The following is a 16,327-nucleotide window of genomic DNA, read 5'->3' as shown; positions in this document are numbered from 1 at the left end:
TCACGCTTGTAGAGTCTAAACGCGGCGCTTTTATCTCCGGTCGATGACTTCTGACTCGATTGCGGAAGTTGCGTTGCCGGCTGGATCGCCAAGTAATCTTCCCCTCGTGACCGGCGCCTTCTTATTGCCCCGTCTCTCCTCGTCCCCCGTTACATTCTAGCAAAGACTCCTGCCCACAGGCACCAGCATGGCTGTCCGTCTATGAGAGATCCGGAGCCATGGCGGCTCGGCGGCGCGTAACCGCCCGCTCTCCGCTGCTGCGAGTCGGCTTGTTGTTGTTGTTGTGGTGTTTGTCGGCTCCGAGCAGAGGAATCCCGCTGGACAAATGTCACGGCGACAAGTCCTGTCAGCCCGCGAGGCCCCCCGTGGTTCTCAGTAAGTGTTTGTTTCTTTATATCTCCGGTGTGCTAAATAATTGCGTAACTTATTATTGACGCCGCTCAACAGCTAGCTGCGGTAGTGAAGATGGACCAGACTCCCTTCAGAATTCAGCACGTTTAAGACCTCCTTGCGTGTCTCGTAGGGCGTTGGGAGCTTGAAGTAAACCTCAACACATTTCAAATTCGGATAGTATTCAGACAATTCGGGCACAACGAATTCGTACAAATTTTCCATACCTCGTTTATATTGCTACTTTTCCTAAATGTTTTTTGTTATCATTGATTGATAATCAGTCAGTTTTAAAGAATGCGTTTTTAATATTTGTCGTATTTCTGAAAGGTGTTAGGCAGGGCATCGTGAGGCAAATGTAAAACAAAAATATGAACGCCACGCTAGTGTTGACATGTTTTTGCGAGATCAGTAAATATTTCCGTCCTTGTGTTCAATGGGCGTAGTGTGTGTGTCATGGTCGGTTGTTTACAACCAGAGCAGTGTAACTTCACTCATCATATGACCATTGGAAACAGAAAAAGCAAACCATGTACACAGGACACGGATAAAGCCTTGATTTAGACTGTTGAATCCTGAGACAGTTATGTAAACAATTTATATAAATTTCTGTTCACAATCCAGGTCATGAGATGTACCGTAATGCCAATCAACAGTTCATATGTGCAAATCCTTTTGCTTCTTCACACCCCATTATCAACGGGATTTGGGTTTATCGGATTCTTATCCGTGTTTGGTCGAGTTACAACCGCAGCCTCTGATAGCAGGCCGTGTTGCTACTTGACCTGCAGTGACCCCGTGCTGTTAGTTTGTTTGAGCAAAGGTTACTCATCTCTAAACAATACCTACTCAACATCAGAAGACTACTCCGAGAAACCAATGCCTTTCTGATTATATAACAGTGGTTAAAATAGTTTTATTGTACGACAAACACACACACACACACACACACACACACACACACACAAACGTGTCATTCAAAATATGTGTTATCTTTCCTTTCATCCGTCTTCAGCTAGATATCATTGAGTGGACATTATGTGTTGGTTACAATACTATTAAAAATAATGATAGTTGTATCTGTGTTGCTTCTGTAATGTTGTGATATGCTGACAGTGACGCAACCAAAAGGGCTGATTATTCATCTAATGCTGCAAGAGAAGAACTCGCTATTTGAGGATCCAGTCTGAAGCAACAAGATGTCTTAAGCGAGTGTTGCTGCAAAGGAAACTATGTACCAGCGAGAAAACATTCTGTCAACTGGTGCGGTTTAGTAAAAAGAAATGTTAATAATTAAACCATTCAAAGATTTATTTTTTCCCGTCCCATTTAAGTAATCTTTGAACAAAGCACTGAGTATTGTTATATAGTATTTTCTGTTTGCCTGTCCAGCTTTTTTTTTTTTGTTGTATTTAAGATATTATGTTATATCTCTCTTATATTGTATTGTTGATTTAATTGTAACTTATTATTTTTTGTTCAATGTCCAACATACTTGGACAATGAATGTTTCTAGTTCGGATTCTGAACGTCTAATTAGATTCACTCGTTTTTTTTTTTGAAAAAAAACTGATGCTGAAAATGTCCATATCCCGTTTTCCTTTTAAAAATGAGTGTGTTTTGAAGTGTATGTGCTTGCTACAAGGCATCAAACATTAAGAAGTGGCTTCATATTCCAGTGTACACATCTGAATTCATCTTTCAGCAGAGCACACATAGCAGAACAAAAACACTTTGTCCATAAATGGATAAACTAATTGTGAATGTCAAAACCAAAAACACGTTGGATAATATAAAGTGCAACGGCACTAAGCATATGCTAAATGTGTTACTGCCATTACACTGTATATGTACCTGCGCTAACAGTATGCCTGATAAATGCTTCTCATTGCTAACGTGGCTACTGTTGCAGTTCCTGGGGATCTGGGCAACCAGTTGGAGGCAAAGCTGGACAAACCCAGTGTGGTCCATTACATCTGCTATAAGAAGACCGACTCCTTCTTCACGCTGTGGCTCAACGTGGAGCTGCTGATCCCCCTAGCCATAGACTGTTGGGTGGACAACATGAGGTATCGTAATAAGGAATTATGAAACAGGTATCAATGCAAATCTCATCACATTATGATTTTGTGTTTGTGCACATTCTCGTCATGCTGTCTGTGTCACATAAGGGAGTTTGGTAGATCGGGGTCAATGACCTGGTTGACTTTGTGTGAACAGTTGTTGACCTACGTTGAAAATACTGACTTTGGACTCTGTATCAGCGAGGTAAGGGTGGAAACAGGATAGAAGATTGATTTTTTTTTTCTTCATCTTGACTGATGCTCCTCTTGTGAAACCGAGGCAGCAGCATGGGGCGACTTGTACAAATGGCAGATGGTGTGAAGGCCGTTCATGGGACTGGCTTGCATGGCATTTTTGTGGCCCCAAAATACACATTTTTTAACGCAGATACACAATAGTTGAGCTCAGAAAATCAACGTTTAACAAAAGGTGGTGGGAAACCAGAGATTAGATTGTACAATCATCTTTAGGCAAAGTTCAGTAATCGGTCTTAATTTGAATTAAGTACCGATAATTTATGAAAGTTTCTCCAATTCAAATTTACAGGACAATGTTTTAACACTTAAAGGCAGCCAATTGCCTCAAAAGTGTCCCATCCGAAGATAGCTAACGTCAATTTACCATAGACTAAATAGAATCCGTCACGTGTTAACGAGTCACACTACAGGACTGTTCGCGTCCACTGCAGGAGCGTCAGGCTGAATGGACATGGCACGATGTAACCGAGCAATGCAGTTTCAGTTAAACTTTCTGTTTTTTTGGGGGGGGGGGGGGGGGGATTTGCATTGTATTGTGGGAGCATTTTCTTGTAAATGTTGCCTGTTGCTTGTCAGAACGCAGACATGTGCCATTACATCTGCGTTGTTGCAAATGCGGTTGATGTAAGATGGAGATTTGAAATGGGAAGCGGTACTGTTGTCAAGTACTGAAAGCTATGTGAGTGGGGCTTTGTGGTTCACCTCGGATGCAGAAATGACTCTGGTCAAATGGTGTGTGTGTTTGCAGGCTGATCTACAACAGGACCACACACAGCAGCTCGTCCCCGCCCGGTGTGGAAATCCGCGTCCCGGGGTTTGGACAGACCTATTCGGTGGAGTATCTGGACCCAAGCAAACGCAGTGTGGGTGAGTAAAACCAAACGGCTCGCAGTAAGAGCGAGTTGTCCTCACTATCTTGATCTCTAAATTGACCAAAAGGAATCGGGACTCCACTGAAGTGTCGTCCTCCTCTCCTGCATGTCTCCTAGGCATGTATTTCTTCAATATAGTGCAGGCAATGGTCGAGTGGGGCTACACCAGAGATGATGACGTGAGAGGAGCTCCCTATGATTGGAGGAAAGCCCCCAGTAAGAAACCAGGCGCATACACACACACGCACGCACACTCACAAACACGCACACACTCTCAACCCCTGAGCCGCCGTCCTCACCTACGGTTTTCACGCGTCTCATAAGATGATTTCACTGCTAAATATGTGTAACTGTTCCTCTCAGCAGGAAAGAAGTATGAGTACAAAGTGCTGGAATATTTCAGACGTGAGGCACACAGAAACGGATGCATTTCTCTTTTAGATTCAGGATTTAGAGAAACTTTTCAACTAAACCGATCTAAAATGCATATTGTTCCTCTTACATGTTGGAGAGGTCGGACCGAGGTGATTTTTTAAAGGCCCATAAAATAATGGTAGTGTTGAACCCTCTCAGACTATCTAGGAATATCCTGCATGCATCATTTGCTCAAACACCCCCCTCCCCCCTCTCAAAGTACCATTTCATGCGGTTCAACGGTTGTTCAGATTATCATTGGGAGTGAATCACATGTGTACATTTCAGCTAAAGTGTTCATTGTTACGTGTATTGATTCTCTCTGGACATTTAACTGCAAGCGCGCACATAGTATTTGTCTACATTACATTACATTACATGTCATTTAGCGGACGCTTTTATCCAAAGCGACGTACAATAAGTGCATTCAACCATAGGGTACAAACTCAGGAGAACAAGAAACAAGAAAGTGCAATTTCCTCAAATAAGCCAATTTACAATTTGCTATAGATGAGTGACGTTACAAGTACAATTTAAGTGCTACAATTTGTTAGTCTTTAGTCGAGGTAGAGTCTGAAGAGGTGTGTCTTTAGTTTGCGGCGGAAGATGTGAAGGCTCTCTGCGGTCCTGGTGTATTCAGAGAGCTCGTTCCACCATTTCGGCGCAAGGACAGCAAAGAGTTGAGATCTATTTGAGTGTTTTGCTCTCAGTGGGGGAGGAACGAGTAGTTTTGCAGATGCAGAGCGGAGAGTGCGGGTTGGGATGTAGGGTTTGACCATGTCCTGGATGTAAGCTGGACCCGATCCATTCACAGCATGGTACGTGAGCACCAATGTTTTGAACTGGATGCGGGCGGCCACAGGTAGCCAGTGAAGAGAGCGGAGGAGTGGAGTAGTGTGGGAGAATTTCGGAAGGTTGAAGACCAGTCGAGCTGCTGCATTCTGAATGAGCTGCAGAGGTCGAATGGCAGTGGCAGGGAGACCAGCCAGGAGGGAGTTGCAGTAGTCCAGGCGGGAGATGACAAGAGCCTGAATCAGTACCTGCGCTGCCTTCTGAGTGAGAAGGGAACGTATTCTCCTGATGTTGTAGAGCGTGTATCTACAGGATCGCGTTGTCGCGGCAATGTTGGGAGTCAGGGAGAGTTGGCTGTCGAGTGTGACGCCGAGGTTCTTAGCGGTCAGAGTGGCCGTTAGTACGGAGTTTCCAAAGTTGACTGTCAGGTCCTGGGTAAGCGAATCTTTTGCAGGAAAGAGAAGTAGTTCAGTCTTGTCGGGGTTGTGGCTTTTCAGATGGTGGGCGGACATCCACTGAGAGATGTCAGTTAGACAGGCAGAGATCCGAGCCGCCACCTGGGTGTCCGAGTGAGGGAAGGAGAGAATTAGTTGGGTGTCATCGGCATAGCTGTGGTAAGAGAAGCCATGCGAGCGAATGACAGCGCCAAGAGAGTTGGTGTAAAGCGAAAACAGGAGGTGACCCAGCACGGAACCCTGAGGAACTCCAGTAGTAAGAGGACAAGGTTCCGACACAGATCCTCGCCAGGTTACCCGGTAGGTGTGGCCGTCGAGGTAGGACGAGAGAAGGGAGAGAGCAGAGCCTGTGACACCAAGTTCCTGAAGGGAGGAAATAAGGATCTGGTGGTTGACCGTGTCAAATGCAGCAGATAGGTCCAGAAGGATGAGGACAGAGGAGAGAGAGGCGGCTCTAGCAGTGTGGAGTTGCTCTGAGACAGCAAGGAGAGCAGTCTCTGTGGATTGGCCTGCCTTGAAACCTGAATGGTGGGGGTCAAGGAGGTTGTTACAGTGGAGATAAGAGGAGAGTTGATTAAAGATAGCACGTTCAAGGGTTTTGGACAAAAAGGGAAGAAGAGAGACCGGTCTGTAGTTGTTTTCTTCAGAAGGGTTGAGGGTAGGTTTCTTCAGGAGGGGGTTGACTCTTGCCTCCTTCAGAGAATTGGGAAAACAGCCAGATAACAGAGCGTTGTTGATGAGACAGGTGAGGAACGGAAGAAGATCAGGTGCGATAGATTGTAGAAGATGTGATGGAATGGGGTCAAGAGGGCAGGTGGTCGGACGGGCAGAGGTTACTAGGGTAAGAATTTGGTTAGGAGAGAGGGCGGTGAAAGAGGAAAGTGAGGGCGAAAGAGGTGAGGTCGGTGCGACGCGAGAAGTAGGAGGTGGGTTTGAGAAGGAGGAGCGTATGTCAGCTATTTTCTTGGTGAAGTAGTTGACAAAGTCTCCCGGAAGAAGGGGGGAGGGGGGAGGAGGGGTAGGGGGTTCGAGGAGATTGGAGAAGATCGAGAAGAGTTTTTTGGGGTTAGAAAATGAAGATTCGATTTTGGATTGGTAGAAAGCGCTTTTGGCAGCAGAGATAGAAGCAGAAAACGAGGAGAGGAGAGATTTAAATTTAAGCAGGTCGTCAGGTCGTTTATATTTACGCCATCTCCTTTCCGACGCTCGCATGGTGGCTCACATGGCACAGACCGGTTGAGACAGCCACGGAGCCGGAAGGGATTTGCCAGTCCGTCGTGTCGTAAGAGGGCAGAGAGAGTCTAGAGAGGAGGAAAGAGTTGAGAGGAGAGTCTCTGCAGCAGCGTTCGGATGCAAGAGTGAGAAGGAATCAGTTGAAGGGAGAGCTGATAGAACAGAGGATGCCAGCGAGGAGGGAGAGAGGGAGCGAATATTGCGACGAGCCGGTATAGAGTTAGTCAATGAGGGAGGTTTGTTAGTTATAGAGAGTGGAAGGGAGTAAGAGATGAAGAAGTGATCAGACACATGAAGTGGAGTTACAGAGAGGTTAGTGGTAGAGCAGTTTCTAGTAAAGATGTAGTCAAGGTGATTGCCGGCTTTGTGAGTAGGAGGAGAGGGACTGAGTGACAGAGCGAAGGAAGAAAGTAGGTGTAAGAGGTCAGATGACTTCTTTGTCTGGATGTTGAAGTCACCCAGGAGGATGAGCGGAGGTCCATTTTCGGGGAAGTTGGACAGGAGAATGTCCAGTTCTTCCAAGAAATGACCTAAGGAGCCTGGCGGACGGTAGAGGACAACGATGGTTAATTGTACCGGGTGAGTGACTGTTACAGCATGGAATTCAAAGGACAATGGGGTGGATGGTGGTAGAGGGTAGAGAGAAAAGCTCCATTTGGGTGAAATGAGTAGACCTGTGCCACCACCCCTACCAGTGGGCCTGGGAGTGTGGCTGAAGGAGAAGGCGGAGGAGAGAGCGGCTGGGGTGGATGTGTTCTCAGGTGTGATCCAGGTCTCGGTGAGAGCGAGGAAGTCGAGTGACTGCTGGATACCTACCTTCTCACTGGTTTTCAGTTCACTTTGTGCCCCATAATGATCTCATGAGTGTATAATATAAGACACTTGGTTCTTTGTCCTCGATACAAGACAGACTGCAAGTAAAATATATCAGCCGGTCTGTAACTGATCTATTACTGGAAAGTGAAATGTTCATCATCATCGTGATCAGCCACACATATTTCAACTGGTCCAGTGCCCTTTGAGCAGTGGTTCCCAAACTTTAACATAATGGATGATGAGGGGCCCAGCCCACATGGGTCACACCATCTTGGTTTTGCATTATAATATATAAACTCTGTTTTCTTTCTAAAGTAAGTACATATTACCTAAGTACATATTTTCACTCGAACAACAGACCAGCTCTTCACTCTTTCCAGGATCATAGAGGGGGCTTGGGAGTATGCTCATCCAATCTACTTGTGTTTTGTGGACTTGGAGAAGGCGTATGACCGGGTCCCCCGAGAGATACTGTGGGAGGTGCTGCGGGAGTACGGGGTGAGGGGGTCCTTGCTTGGGGCCATCCAATCCTTGTACGCCCAAAGCGAGAGCTGTGTTCGGGTGCTCGGCAGTAAGTCGAAGGCGTTTCCGGTGAGGGTTGGCCTTCGCCAGGGCTGCGCCTTGTCACCAATCTTGTTTGTGGTTTTCATGGACAGGATATCGAGGCGTAGTCGGGGAAGCTCAGCCATTCGCGAGGAGCTCGGAGTAGAGCCGCTGCTCCTTTGCGTCGAAAGGAGCCAGTTGAGGTGGTTTGGGCATCTGGTGAGCCCCCTGGGCGCTTCCCTAGGGAGGTGTTCCAGGCACGGCCAGCTGGGAAGAGGCCCCGGGGAAGACCCAGGACTAGGTGGAGAGATTATATCTCTGCACTGGCCTGGGAACGCCTTGGGATCCCCCAGTCAGAGCTGGTAGATGTGGCCCGGGAAAGGCAAGTTTGGGGTCCCCTGCTGGAGCTGTTGCCCCCGCGACCCGACCCCGGATAAGCGGTTGAAAATGGATGGATGGATGGATGGATGGATATTTTCACTCCACAGTAGACTATTTTTTTGCAATAAAATTAACTTACTTTCTGTGCAAACAATCTATTTTCAGCAACATATTTAACAGCAGGATCATAGTCTTGTGAATATTATAATATTAATATTTTCAGGGTGGGGTGTTTCAAAGTCTTGTCAATTTAGTGGGCCTCATGCTGTGTGCCAGCATTATTTTAAGACACTCGTGGATATGCCTCGTTATATTTTCATACTTGTACCTTTTCATTGTGCCGTTGGCTCCGTTTTAGCTGGAACAAACTATCTGATTCGCGCTTTTCCCCAGTCGCAAATATCTTTCTCCCTCTCTCTCTCTCAAAGTTTTTTGTAATTTTATTTGTTATAGTTTTATTGGTAGTGTGTGTGTTTGGGTTTGCACCCCCCTTGTAGCTTCCATCTCAAATCCAGCAAGGAATTAAACAAAGTGTTCCAATAAATTACTTGAACTTTACTCCTGGGCCAAAGGGGGAATGTAGTTTTCTCATTTTCTTTGTTGTTCTTTTGTCTTCTTACCAGATGAGAATAAGGAGTACTTTTTGGCGCTGCAAAAGATGATTGAGGAGATGGCGCACAAGGCCGGGGGGCCCGTGGTGATCATCGCTCACAGCATGGGAAACCTGTACACCCTGTACTTCCTCAACCAGCAGCCACAGGCCTGGAAAGACAGATACATCAAAGATTTCATCTCTCTGGGAGCGCCGTGGGGGGGCGTGGCCAAGACCCTCCGTGTGATCATTTCCGGTAAGAGGTGGAGCGGGTCTGATGTGCTTTATGTTTTGTTATAGACAAATACGTTCGTCACCCAAAAATTCCTAAATGAAACAAAGACAGCTCACGAGAACTTAAACAATCTCCACAGAAATCAGTCTTCACTTGTTTTTATGTTGAGTTTTTATGCCCCGTATTGGAGGCAGGTTGTCTGTCCGCGGTCCCATCCTTCAGAATGGTCACAGATTTTAAAAATCTGAGGCTACGGAACGTTATCATGCCATGTTCACTCGAGGCCCACTTTTGTTTTTGTTCATTTGCAAAGTTTATTTTGCCAAACTAAAAGCCCTCTGAGGTAGAGCAGGTTTCCTTTTAGGTAGTTCAGGTTCCCTTTTTTCCAGGGCCACTAACTGCTCTCCCTGGCTAGTTGCTAACTTTGTCAGTCTGTTTCTACGTAGGTTTACCAAAACTATAGACAAGTTTCCAGGGCACTTCCGGTTTACTTCCTGCTTCTGCCAAGAACTTCCGGCGCAGGCTGAGTAGTGGTGTAAAAATGGCTTTGGAATGGCAACATTCGACCGAAAATCTTGTTAAAAATGCTGTTTTGACCATTCCGCATCCAAGTAAGGTAACATCATGGGCGGACAGCATGTCGATATGGCCCAGCATCACAACATCCAAGATCTTTTCTTATTTTATTGATTCCATGGCGGTGGATGGGAATGCAATTAATAACCTGAAAAGCTCAGAGGCGTTTCAGTACCTCCATTCCGACAGTGGGCTGTGTACTTTTACACGATATGGGAATATCTATTAATAGCTTTGGAATGGATAAAGGTATTAACTTACTTTTTTTTCTATGAAAAAGCTGACATTCATCTGCGTAATGATTAGTAGACTGTGTTGACCGTGAATGATAAGCCTTCCGTATTTGAGTGCAAATCTATAGCATTTTACTCACTTGTAGATGGTCGAAACATTCTCCTTCCGACCAAACATTCAGCAATCGCCACGAGTTGTTGCAACCGTGAACAGCACAATATGTCCCGGAGCCGTGTCGGCGTGTAACACCATCCATAGTTTACTTTTTCTGCACGCTAACCAATGACCGTAAAAGAAGCTAACTCGCTAACCGGAAGTGCTTTGCAGACACAACCGGAAGTCGTTGGCAGAGTGAAAGGCCAATGGCGGCCCGCTTATTTCACTCAGGAAACTTGTCTATAAAAAGGCTGCTTGCTACAGCTCAGGACGAGGTTTATGACAATTAAGTGGCTGCTGGAAGAACCCCATACAATGGGCTTAAAGATGCTAAAATACTTTATATAGCTTAGCTGAGCTACAGGAGATGATGCTCTGTGAACAGTGCCGATTTGGGGCAGGTAGACGAGTGCCGTTTAAAAGCACGTGATTTGGACAGCTTGTGTAGTGCAACGACGGGTCTCACCCGTACTTTGTTCCTCCATTTGATCACGCTGAAATGGAAAAAGGACGTTTACATCCAATCCTCAATTGGCTGTAAATGTTTCCCTGCTCTACTCGTACAACCTGCCACACTGGTGAACGGGACTGTACAACACACTGCACCGTGTATCTGTGTCTCACAGGACATTCACACACAGTGAACAGAGAACTGCTCCCCGCTGGTTTTGGGGTCTGAGGCAAAAAATTCCCAGCCAGGTTTTAGTTCTACCTCAACAGTTTTGTTTGTCTACCCACAGGTGATAATAACCGCATCCCGGTGATCAGCTCACTGAAGGTTCGCTTCCAGCAACGTTCTGCTGTTTCCACCACCTGGTTGCTCCCTTATGCCAACTCCTGGCCCAAAGATAAGGTATGTGGGTGTTTGTGTGTTTGTTTTGGATGACACATTTTAGTTCAAAGATAAGGGAGAAAAGAAAACCTTTCTCCAACAAGTGAAGACATTCTGGCCGGCCCTGATTTTAGGACAGAACTTCAGAGGCCAGTTTGAGGTTTTACACTCGGCATCTGTCTTTTATCAAAGCAATCACTTAACTGTTATCAGTAGCAACAGGCAACTGCTGCAACAACAGCTCAATGACAAAGAGCAACCAGCATGTTAACAGCTTAAGAACCAAGTACTTCTTTTTAAAGTTGGCAGAAAGCAGAAAGGAGAGTGAGTATTGCACCTTAGTCAAGTTGACCAAAGGACGTCTCTCGTGATGGCAAAAACAGCTTTTCAAGATAGCACAACTCAATTATAAATGTATCTTCAATGAAGGTGAAGGAGAACCTGTTGAAATGGCATACTGCACTGCCAGCGGTGATTATTAATGTAAATCCCAGCATGCTGGATTAATACAGAGCAACAAAAATGCACGTTTTCTTAGAATGAAACATTTAAGCTATCTTTTAAAAACTCCATGATGGAAAAAATATATTTTAAATGAAAATGGTAAAACTCAAACAAGTAAAGAAACACTTTTTCCTCTCCGTCCATCCTCAGGTGTTTGTGCAGACACCCACCACCAACTACACTGTGCTGGACTTCAAGAGGCTCTACACGGACATCGGCTTCGAGGACGGCTGGCAGATGCGGCAGGACACAGAGACGCTAGTGGCCGACTTCACGCCGCCAGGCGTGGCCGTCCACTGCTTGTATGGCAGCGGCGTCGCCACGGCCGAGGCCTATAAGTACTCGGAAGACTTCCCCGACGTGGAGCCCACGGTGGTGCTGGGCGACGGGGATGGGACGGTGAACCTATGGAGCGCCGTCCAGTGCGGGCGGTGGGTGGGACGGCAGAAGCAGCCGGTGACGTTGCTGGAACTCCCGGCCAACGAACACGTGGACATGCTGGTGAACTACACGACCGTGGCTTACATCAAGAAAGTGCTTTTATCCCTGTGATATCCACAGCAACACCCTCTGAGATATTCAAACTACACCCACACACACAGAGGTGCCGACTCATCTCGCCTGTCTCTCTTAACACCAACTGCCAAATGTTTCCCTGTGCGCCTATGTTGTTTAGGAACAATTATTGGAATTGTGTGTTTTTAAATAATTTTATAGCTGTAATTTTACAGAGATTTCATTTTAGGTTGGTTGCCTTCGGGTAAGCCTGAATACAAAGATATTTATATTGGTCTGAGCTTTTAAATAACCCCCTGAATTGACCTAGTCAAAGATCTCATGGTACAGCACTGTGTTTGTATGGGCCACTTTCCAGAGTAATTAATCAGTTATGAATGAAGTTATGAATGTTGTGAAATGATTTCTGATCACTGTTGACTCTAATGTTGTTACGTTGAAAAGGAAAGATACTTTTTTATGGCTTTCTCAGTGTAACTATGTTGTTGTTTTTTTGCATGCGGTCAAGTTGTAATCCCCTGATGGTCCAAGGGCTTTGTTTTAATTGTGTTGTGCATTTTTACATTTTAAAGTGGATTTTAGTCACGTGATGGTTAAACAAGAATAAATGGATAGAGTGCACTTACTCACATACCTGTGGTTTAAATCAGACCTGCAAAACCAGGAGGGGTAAAAAAGGTGACAACAGGGGGAGGGCGCCGTCAATGACGCCTAATTTGCATTATTGTGATGGGCGGTGTAGGATGCGGGCACTTTCCTGCGGGCACACGAACACACACACGCAGCATGCACACATAAAGATGTTGTCTAAGAAATAATTTGCGTTGATGCAGGGGTTTGTCAGAATGAGACTCATTTTTTTCCCTGATGCTTGATTGCATATGATATGATTGCATATTACTAGGCATGTAATCTCAATCCCCCATCATTATAAACTGAAAATGACAAAGACAGGGCTTTCTATACGCAACATTTGCTAGCCATCCTTCCCACCTGAAACTAAACCGATTCTAAATGACTGCCCATCATCTCACACACACACTTGAAGAAGTTAGTTACAGTAGTCCATCTTAGAGCTAAAGCCCTGGACGAGCTTTGACAGGGTCAAAGTGGTGAGGAGTTTGGCGGAATTGGTGAGGAATTTGAGATGATAGAAGGAGGTTTTGCATAGGTATTTGATATGTTCATAAAAGGTCGGTTGAGGATCAAAGGCAGAAGGCAGGCATACACCTAGAGAAAGGACCAGTCAGCCAAATCCCACCCGGTTCATTTCCAAAATGACAGAGCCACAATATAGAGGCCTACCTGATGGCCTTCGAGCGCACAGGTAAGAGGGAGGGCTGGCCCAACAAGACCTGAGCATATCTCATTGGCCCGTTCCTTGTCCGTCCAGCCCAGCAAGCCTACCTTGACCTCCCGATGGACCCGGACAAGGAATATGCGGTTTTAAAAAAGGGAATCCTGGCAAGGTATGGCTTGTGGTGGAAGATTTTGCACAGACAATCGTTAAGTAAGAATCAAAGGCTCTGAGTCAAGTATGTCTTTTCTCCGTTTATTTCCTTGCAAGGGAAAAAGGGTCACAACAGCTACGTGGTCAGTAGACTGTCAAGAACCTCCTTTTTCTTCCCAACACATCGAGGCAGTTCTTATACCTAAACTTAGATATCGGTGGCGTCAACAGAAACCGTTAACCATCTTGTTGAGTCTCTACAGCCAGGGTACTGGGAATACCTTGTCCATGTGAGACACATCAGTTCTTTGACCGTGTCCTTGCTCTCCCAACATGCTTAAACAAAGGTGGTCATAGACATAACAAACACTTTGTTCAGTCTCTACAGCTATGCCGCTGGAAACATCTAATCCAAGTGGGAGACATCAGTTCTTTGTCAGGGCCTTTGTGACCTAAGCACTTGCAACTAATAAACTGGTTATACGAATGAAGCATTTAAAAGGGTCACATATCATTTTCCCATTACAGGCTACAGTTTAGCAGCAAAAGCCCAGAGGTTCCATGACTGACACAAATGTATGACTTCGGTCAAGTAACCAAAGCTTGGCTGACTGGAGAAGCTAAGTGTCTTGGAGAGGATTGTGATAGACAAATACATGCGATCCCTACCATATGAGGCCAAGAAAATGATGAATGATGCAATCAGATCAGTCATCTGATTGCATCATTCATCATCATTTGGCTATCAACCAAGCTAACCATGGTTAGCTTGGTTGATAGCCAAAGGGTTACAGGTGATCTGATGAAATCAACCCAAGCGGGCCCTGAGGTCAACCGGAGATTAAGGGAAGAGGTACCTAGGACTAGGACACCTGAACAGTGGAGAGTCAGACCCCATATCCTGGGACTGTCCGGGGAACAGTGCATGGATGCCCAAAGCCGACTCATCGGGTGGAAAACTCGCTCACTTGCTCGCCTCCTGTTACGTGGAGGAAACATCACTAGTCCATATGATACCAGTCATAAAGTGGATGGGACGGACATAGAAGCGCTGGTAGGCTTGGGCAGTGTTGTGTCCCTCGTCCAACCCCATCTTCTGGAACCATTAAGTCCTGGGGAGTTGGTGCCGGTCTGCTGCGTACACGGAGACTCTAAAGAGTACCCTACGGGGGTCATCACACTCACTACAGTTGAGGGCAGCTTTCAGCTGAAAGTTCCATTCCTTCCAGTCCCAGTTCTGGTGGGTCGGGAGTGTCCACTATATCCCTGGCTGCGCCAAACCAGGGACGGTTCCCAAGTACGAAATTTGGGTCAAAATTAAAGTGCCAAGAGAGAGAGCCCACTCCCACCAGTATGTTTGGTCAGTAAGTGTGGCTAAAGTGGTGTGTGTAGCACTAGAAGAAAGAAGGAGCTCCCTGAGCTCCAAAGTAGACCCTAGACAACGCTTTTTTTGCCTTCTCATCGGGGCCTGCACTGATGGTGGGGAGGATGAAGCCTCCCTACTGCCAAATTTGAGGGGCCGGTTCGGAGCGGCCCCAAGTCTCATTTTAGGAGTCTCCTCATACCTCTCCCCATAACAGATTAATAGTGCCATTTTACTGTATTGCTATGGACTATGTGTCCCCTCTTAAAATCGGCTAGAGGACACATATATTCTGGTAATCCTTGATTACGCAACAAGGTACCCTGAGGCCATTCCACTAAGGTGCATGACCACAAAAACAATTGCTCACAAGGTTCACGTATTCAGCAGAGGAGGAATCCCAAAAGAGATGAAGGACTAGGGCGGGGATTCCCAAAGGGGTGCGCGAGCTGCGACCAGGGGGTGCGCGGGAGGACAAATATAATGGCGGTCAGTTTTTTTAAGTGGGATTTTTTCATTGACATATATAAAAGGATTTTTCCATACAATAAAAAAAGCATGAAAGTAAGTAAACATTTCCTTTGTAATCGCTTTTATTTTAAATATAAATACTATAATATATTATTTTTTGATAGAAACGTAGAAGAAGACAGCAGCATGCTCTTCTTTCATGCACTGCAGCCGCTAGGAAATATGCGCGCCAACTCGTTTCATTGATCGTGTAAATATGCTTAACTGGCTGAAATCATGGAAACTGTCAAGTGGGACGTCTTATAATAAAGTTATTAGTCACGAAGGAGGAGAGGGACCAAGAGAGAGAGAGGATTTGGAGGCAACAGAGACGGAGAGGATAGAGACAGAAAATGAGCGGGAGTCAGAAGATGCACGGGAGGAAACCGAAGAGCAGGGTAGGAGATGCCAAAAAAGAAGTGATGAGGGTGAACACCAGACGGGAAAAAAAGAAGAAAATATGATGACAATTATCTGGGTCTGGGCTTCACTTGGATCGGCGATACAGATTGTCCGAAGCCGCAGTGCGTGTTGTGCAGTAAGGTTCTAGCAAACAGCTGTCTGAAGCCATCTTATCTCCGTCGTCACATGCACACGAAACATGGCCATTTAAGTCACAAGCCCCTTATATTTTTTAAAGTGAAATTGGAGGAGTTGCAGAAAAGCCAAAAGAAAATGCAGTTTCATTCATGCGTTGGGTCTACGAAAGACGCACTACGGGCTTCATATCTGCTCAGTTACAGAGTAGGGAAAAAGGGGCTGCCGCACACAATGGCCGAAGACGTGTGTTTGCCATCGGCCAAAGAAATGGTGGAGTGTATAATTGGAGAGAAAGAGACAAAAAAGTTGGACATGATTCCTGTGTCCAATAACACTGTGTCGCGCCGCATTGATGCCATGTCTGAAGACATCCTGGCTGTACTACTCAGCCGTGTGAAGAAAAGTGAGTTTTACTCTCTGCAAGTAGACGAGTCTACAGATGTTGCAAATCTGGCCAATCTTCGTCTCTATGTCCGTTACCTTTTTGAAGGATCGGTACAAGAAGAGTTTTTGTTCTGTCGGCCCCTTGCTACCCGAACAACAGGACAGGAAATCTTCAATTTTATTGCCGTTTTTATGAGGACCAATGGCATCGACTGGGA

The 16,327-nt window shown here is 45.9% G+C and overlaps 1 protein-coding gene across 1 annotated transcript; it reads left to right on the top strand.

Annotated features, from left to right (window-relative positions):
• Window positions 1-10: 10 nt before the first annotated feature.
• LOC120812214 (lysosomal phospholipase A and acyltransferase-like) lies at window positions 11-12,493 on the top strand. Its single transcript, XM_040168026.2, has 7 exons — window positions 11-375; window positions 2,303-2,459; window positions 3,460-3,578; window positions 3,701-3,799; window positions 8,841-9,065; window positions 10,751-10,863; window positions 11,497-12,493. The coding sequence occupies exons 1-7, from the start codon at window positions 219-221 to the stop codon at window positions 11,896-11,898; spliced, it is 1,272 nt and encodes a 423-aa protein (XP_040023960.1). The 5' UTR covers window positions 11-218; the 3' UTR covers window positions 11,899-12,493.
• Window positions 12,494-16,327: the final 3,834 nt, after the last annotated feature.

Source organism: Gasterosteus aculeatus, chromosome Y, assembly GCF_964276395.1.
Source record: "Gasterosteus aculeatus chromosome Y, fGasAcu3.hap1.1, whole genome shotgun sequence".
Lineage (NCBI taxonomy): Eukaryota > Metazoa > Chordata > Actinopteri > Perciformes > Gasterosteidae > Gasterosteus > Gasterosteus aculeatus.
Note: the sequence above shows the minus strand (reverse complement) of the source record. Positions and strands in the feature narration are given on the sequence as shown.

What these genes read in the sequence shown, in the direction of transcription:
- LOC120812214 (XM_040168026.2), top strand. Translation starts at nt 219, where the DNA reads ATGGCGGCTCGGCGGCGCGTAACCGCCCGCTCTCCGCTGCTGCGAGTC. An exon ending in GAGGCCCCCCGTGGTTCTCA is followed by an intron (nt 376 to 2,302) that starts GTAAGTGTTTGT and finishes CTACTGTTGCAG; the next exon opens with TTCCTGGGGATCTGGGCAAC. An exon ending in CCCAAGCAAACGCAGTGTGG is followed by an intron (nt 3,579 to 3,700) that starts GTGAGTAAAACC and finishes CATGTCTCCTAG; the next exon opens with GCATGTATTTCTTCAATATA.